A 5,602-nucleotide genomic window follows, 5' to 3' on the forward strand; every position below is an offset into this window, starting at 1 on the left:
CTTTAGGAAAAATAACACCTGGCAAGTTATACTTGGAAACACACAAGTGAAAGCGCGCTAACAGCCTCAGCTGGGTGCTGCTCTCTTCCACCTGCAGCCCCTTTCTGGGAGGCTCAACACTCGCAGGCACCGGGAGAAATAAAGGGCCAGCGGGAGAGAGAAAGGGGCAGCGCCGCTGCAGGAGCCGCCGAGCCCCGCTCGCCCTCCCCGGGAGCGCTCTGAGCCCACGGGCGAGCGGGGGGCATTTTGAGGGGAGAGCCGGGCGCTGATTGGCCGAGAGCGGGGGGAGGCGGGCGCTGATTGGCCGAGCGCGGGGGCGCGGGCACGGGCAGAGCTCCGTTCGGCCGGCGGGGGGCGCTGCCGCACAGCGCACGGCAGCAGAGCCGCCGGTGAGGGAGGGAGGGAGGGAGGGAGGGAGGGAGGGAGGGAGGGAGGGAGGGAGGGAGGGAGGGAGGGGATGGGGGCACCGGGATGGAGCGGGACAGGACGGGACGGGACAGAGTGTGCTGCAGACGCAGCGTTTACTCATCGTCCGCAGTAAAAGAGAGGTTTGAACCGCGCGGCCAGAGGAGGAGGAGGGGTGTTCTGCCGGATACAAGGGCAGGATGTGCGGAGGAGAAGCGCGTACCTAAACGTTTCCATCCGAGCGAGTTACATAAAGTTAGTGGGGGCGTTACGTAACCGCTCCGGCAGTGCCGCGGTGTAGAAGCAGAAAACGGAGTAGAAAATGAATAAAACCGTGGTGACCCGCGGTGCGGCGCCCGCCGCAAGCCGAGGATCGAGCCTCCCTCCCGCTAGTGAATGTAAAAGCCTCCTGTGCCGGCCGGCCTGCTCACAACAGCACTGCTGCAGTGGGCACCCAGCGCACAGGTAAAGCTGCATCTGGGATTACGGGTAATTGGCAGACAAGTGAAAAGATGACAGAGGAAATGGACCCTTGAAGTGCCGCAGGTGAAAGAAGATCGGTGGGACTTCAGGTCATTTAGGTGTGTTTAAGAGGCACAGCCAGATGTAAGTGGATACAAAACTGTTCCACAGTTTTGGGCAACAGGGATAAACCTGTATGGAAACCTTTTGGAAAAACCAAAGGCAGAACTTTGGTGTCAAACCCAGTCAGCCGTGCTTAGATCCCTCCAGGTGCTTTCAGCCACAGGCTCTTAATCAGGAGGAAGACTACGTGAGCACAAGTAACTATGTCAATGAGTGCAAGGTATTTCCTTGTGCTGTTTGTTTGCCCATTCATTCCTGTAAAGAGCAACCCATATAATAGAAATAATTTTCAAACTCAGAAGTATTTGTCAGGCACCTTGTATTTGTGGCATTTTACCAGAAACAGACTTCACAGGTGTTCCATGTTGGAGGGTATTTTCCCCTCTGCTCACAGTTGTTTCTCAAGGAAGAAAGCTTGACACATCTATTCCCTTTAACTCACTCAACTCCCTTCTACTAAAGCACTCAGGTCTACTAACTGGACAGTCAGAATCCTTGTAAGGCCTTAAATTAAGGAAATTGAAGGCCTCTTGTATTGAGTAAGCTCAAACTTTGGTCAGTTTTAGGTCTTAGCAAACATAAACGGGACCTGAAGCTGCTTGCAGAGAACCACCACTGCTTTGTTTTATTTAGAACCCAAGTTCTCTCATGCTTGAAGCAGCAACCCAATCCTTAATGGATTAAATAGAACTGTTCTCTGTAACTCTGGGCTTTGTTTTGTTGGTTTAAGAATTAATCACAGTTCCTTTGAGACTTAAAAGCAGCAATAAAAATGGCTGTTTCGTTGCTTTACATATGAAGCTTACTCTTGGCATAAATATCTGTGGAAATCTAAACCTGGAAAGACAACTAGGTAGTTCTATAGTTCAGTTTTGTGACTCTACATGCATGTCAAAAGAATAAACTTGCTAAATTCAATGTGTTCATCACAAATGATGAAGTTTTATAACTAGCACCCCCTTTGATTGTGACACATATGGGGAAAAAAATCTAAGTACACTAAGTGTTAGTTCAATCTTGCACAGCAAGAACCAAGAATTGAAAACTTTACCATTTTACCTAAATATCAATTTTAATTCAGGTACTTGTCTGTGTGTAAACTAAACTTTTGGCCAAAACCAAACCCCTAAATTGCTAAAAAATGTATTTTTCATGAAGTGCTGCACAACCATATGGCTGCCAGCCTCCAATTAAACTGGGATGCTCAAGTTTAATTTTCCTGGTATTTCCAGGTGGCATATTATACAGTCTTCTCACACAGCATTCTGATTGTGGTTTCTGCTGTCCTTCTTCACAAAAACCATCACAGAACTATCTCTTGGCACACATAAGAAAAGAAACAAGCGATGAAAATTTGCAAATCAACTTTATTCAACCATCATTTAGGCATCGGCAATGGTAACTTCGACCTCTACGCCAGGTTCGATGCTGATGGAGGTGATCTGCTTCACGATCTCAGAAGGGCTGTGCAGGTCAATGAGCCGCTTATGGATCCGCATCTGGAAGCGATCCCAGGTCTTGGAACCCTCACCACAGGGCGTCTTCCTGGTAGTGATCCGCAGGGTCTGCGAAGTCAAACACGAGGTATTTAGCTGATGCACTCAAGAGGAGTAATCTACAAAAAGGTGATCACCTGCAAATACAGTGTGGTATCTATGCCTTTGGAAAGTTACCTCTTAAGTCACGATCTACTATTGTTAACACTCCTTCCTTACATATTTAATTTCATTTAAAAAATGATTTCATTATTAAAATAAATTGAACAGAAAAGCCCCTTCCACATTCAACGTATTTTGAACTTAACAGTTACTCTAGGTGTCAAAGCAACTTGTGAAATCATCTTTTTACACTGGGTCACCCTCAATTTAATAGCACTGCTTTTCATCTCACCTTTTCTTCCTCAAAAAAATATGTTTCTAAGCATACAGATGCAGAAAGCAAATCAACTTTTAAGATAGGAAAACAGTGTCAAGTACCTTGGTGGGCATGCGAACAGGTCCCTTCACCTTCAGGTTTTTTTCCTTAGCACCTCTGATCAAGTCAGCACAGACTGAAAAAAGACATGCAACAGCTCAGGTTTGTGACTGTTTTGCTTGCTTGACTTTTTAAGCAAATATTTTAAACAAGATGTTGGCTCAGAATAGCGTATGAGTGATCACTGCCATTCATTTTAACCATTATCCTCATAGCCAACCACGTACAACTGGAAGCATTATGACAAGACAAGCAAAATCATGGTGCAACAGTAAGCAAAAGTCATTACTACGAGTTTAAACCATATTTAAGCTGTTATCAGCCTGAAGACCCTACAAACAGTAACTCTTTTTACATTTTTAGTATGTGATTAAACACTGGCAAAGCTAGTTCCTAAACAAGATAAAATTATTTTTTTAAAGAATGTTATACTAAACTATTCATAACACAAATAACAAAATATCAAGAAATCAGTGCCTTTCAGTTCTTATACATTCAAAGTGTGATAATTCTTTCAAAATTCTGCATAAAAACTTAAGGGAAGAAGCTGCACTCTCTTAGTCATTATGACATAAGCTTTTCTGCATAATGAAAACCCCCAAAACACTAACTTCCATTAAAAATTAAATCAGAATTTACTTTTTGGTGTATGAAGCACTTGGGGTTGACTTTGCAAGCCAAGGCACATACAAAAAGGCAAACGGTAACATCCTTAATTACAACTGGTTTCAACACATTGTACTTTGCAATGCCTTACATGACACCTATTATTCATTACCTGACAAGTTCTCCAAGTAAACAGAGAAGTACTACTCACCCTTCTCCAGTGATTTTACATTGCGACTCGTCAAGGTAATTCTAATGCGATGAATCGCCACCTCTTGTTCCACAGGTGCTTTGCCAGTATCTTTAAACGCCTAAAAAGTTGAAGTTACAAACATCAGACACTGCAGTGAACACCAACTCACGCTATCTCACACTGCCTCTTAGAAACAGATTTCTGAAGTGCAAAAGAACAATTAAGCTATGTGGCTAACACTAGAAGGGCATGGTAGAAAAAAATAGGAAGAGAGTGAAAGGGCAGAATCCTAACTCTAAGGAAAAGCAATTTTTTAGTCTAACTGTATCTCAGCGTGGGAAGCTGCAAGCACACCCTTCCCTGGTTTGCCTGTACAGAGCTGGCACAAACATTCCTTTTCCTCAAAAAAAAAAAAAGCATTTCATTCTTCATGTATCTTACAACTTAACCTCACCACAAATGAGGGAGGAAAAGATTTGATCAACAAACCTGCAGCAACTCATACCATGAAAACAAAAAGAGGGGGGCACCTGGCCAGAATGACTAATTCCGTCACTCACAAAACTGATTTGAGGAGCTTAAACAATTAAACACTTGCAAATAATGGGGCATTAATGTGAGTTTAGTGAGCTGATGAATTAGTAAAAAAATGAGCAAATATCTTAAGAAAAAAGGAGTGAAATATATATACATGTTTGTATATGTATATGTGTATATACATATGTATATGCGCCTCTATAAAAATATAAATAGGGGGGTTGCCCAGAGGATGGAGCCAGGCTCTTCTCGCTGGTGCCAACCAGCAAGACAGGGCAGAAACTGATATACACAAGTTCCACCTGAACATGAAAACTTTCTTACTGTGCGGCTGAGCACTGGGACACTGGCCCAGAGAGGCTGTGTGTGGAGTATATTGGAAACATTCAAGAGCCGTCTGGACTCAATCCAGAGCCATGTGCTCTGGGATGACCCGCTGCGGTCCCTTCCTACCTGACCTATTCCGCGATTCTGTGGAACGCGGGATGGCACAGTGACGATGAGGTGCTGCCTGCCGCATTAAGTGACCACGTTCCCTAAACAGGGCCGCCTGTAAGGGCAGCGACACGAGGCCGGAGCCGCCCCGCTCAGGCCGGGCTGCGGCCGCCTCCCCTCCGCCTGCGCTTTCCCCGGAGCCGCTCCCGAAGAGAACAGCACTGCCGGCCCGCAGGCCGCCCGCCGGCTCGGGGTGAGCTCCGGGAGCCGCCCCAGCAGCCGAGTGCGCGGCGCTGCCCCGGGGCCTGCACGGCCGGGCGGGCACGGCGGCCACGCGGCCGGGCGGGCACGGCGGCCCCGCTCCCTCCCCCGCCCCCGGCGCTGCCCCGCTCACCATGGCGGCAGCGGAGCCTTCCTGACCGACTTATTCCCGGGCTCGGGCGGCGCGGGGCCCAGCGAACAGCGGTGAGCCAGGAGGCGGCGGCGCGGGAGAGGCGGGCGCGCCGGCGGCGGGCGCTTATATAGCGGAGCGGCGCCGCCTTCATCCGGGCGCCGCGGGACCTTTCACCCGCCCGCCGGGCGCGGAAGCGCCGGGGCGGAGAGGCCGGGCCGGCTCCGCTTCCTGCGGGATGGTGGCCCTGCGGTCCCGGCTGATGCGGGCGCAGCGGGACCTGGGGCCGGCAGCTGCTGGGCCCCTGCTCGGGTTTGCCCCTTCCCGCTCGGGTCCCGCGGGCAGCTCGGGCTCTGCTCGCCTTCTCCGGCCGTTCTGCTCAGGGAAGGCCGGGGGCTGGCGCACAAGCGAGGCTTTATCCCTTCCGCTGAGACAGAGCCCGCTCCCGTCTGAGCCTACGGGTCTTTTTATCTTCT

General features: G+C 48.8%; 1 protein-coding gene across 1 annotated transcript; it reads right to left on the reverse strand.

Annotated features, from left to right (window-relative positions):
- Positions 1–2,337: 2,337 nt before the first annotated feature.
- Positions 2,338–5,289, reverse strand: RPS20 (ribosomal protein S20). The gene is made up of 4 exons (XM_079299878.1): positions 5,130–5,289; positions 3,782–3,881; positions 2,967–3,040; positions 2,338–2,555 (listed from the first exon to the last, which is right to left on the reverse strand). The coding sequence occupies exons 1-4, from the start codon at positions 5,130–5,132 to the stop codon at positions 2,373–2,375; spliced, it is 360 nt and encodes a 119-aa protein (XP_079156004.1). The 5' UTR covers positions 5,133–5,289; the 3' UTR covers positions 2,338–2,372.
- Between the last annotated feature and the right edge of the window lie 313 nt (positions 5,290–5,602).

Source organism: Erithacus rubecula, assembly GCF_903797595.1.
Source record: "Erithacus rubecula genome assembly, chromosome: 3".
NCBI lineage: Eukaryota > Metazoa > Chordata > Aves > Passeriformes > Muscicapidae > Erithacus > Erithacus rubecula.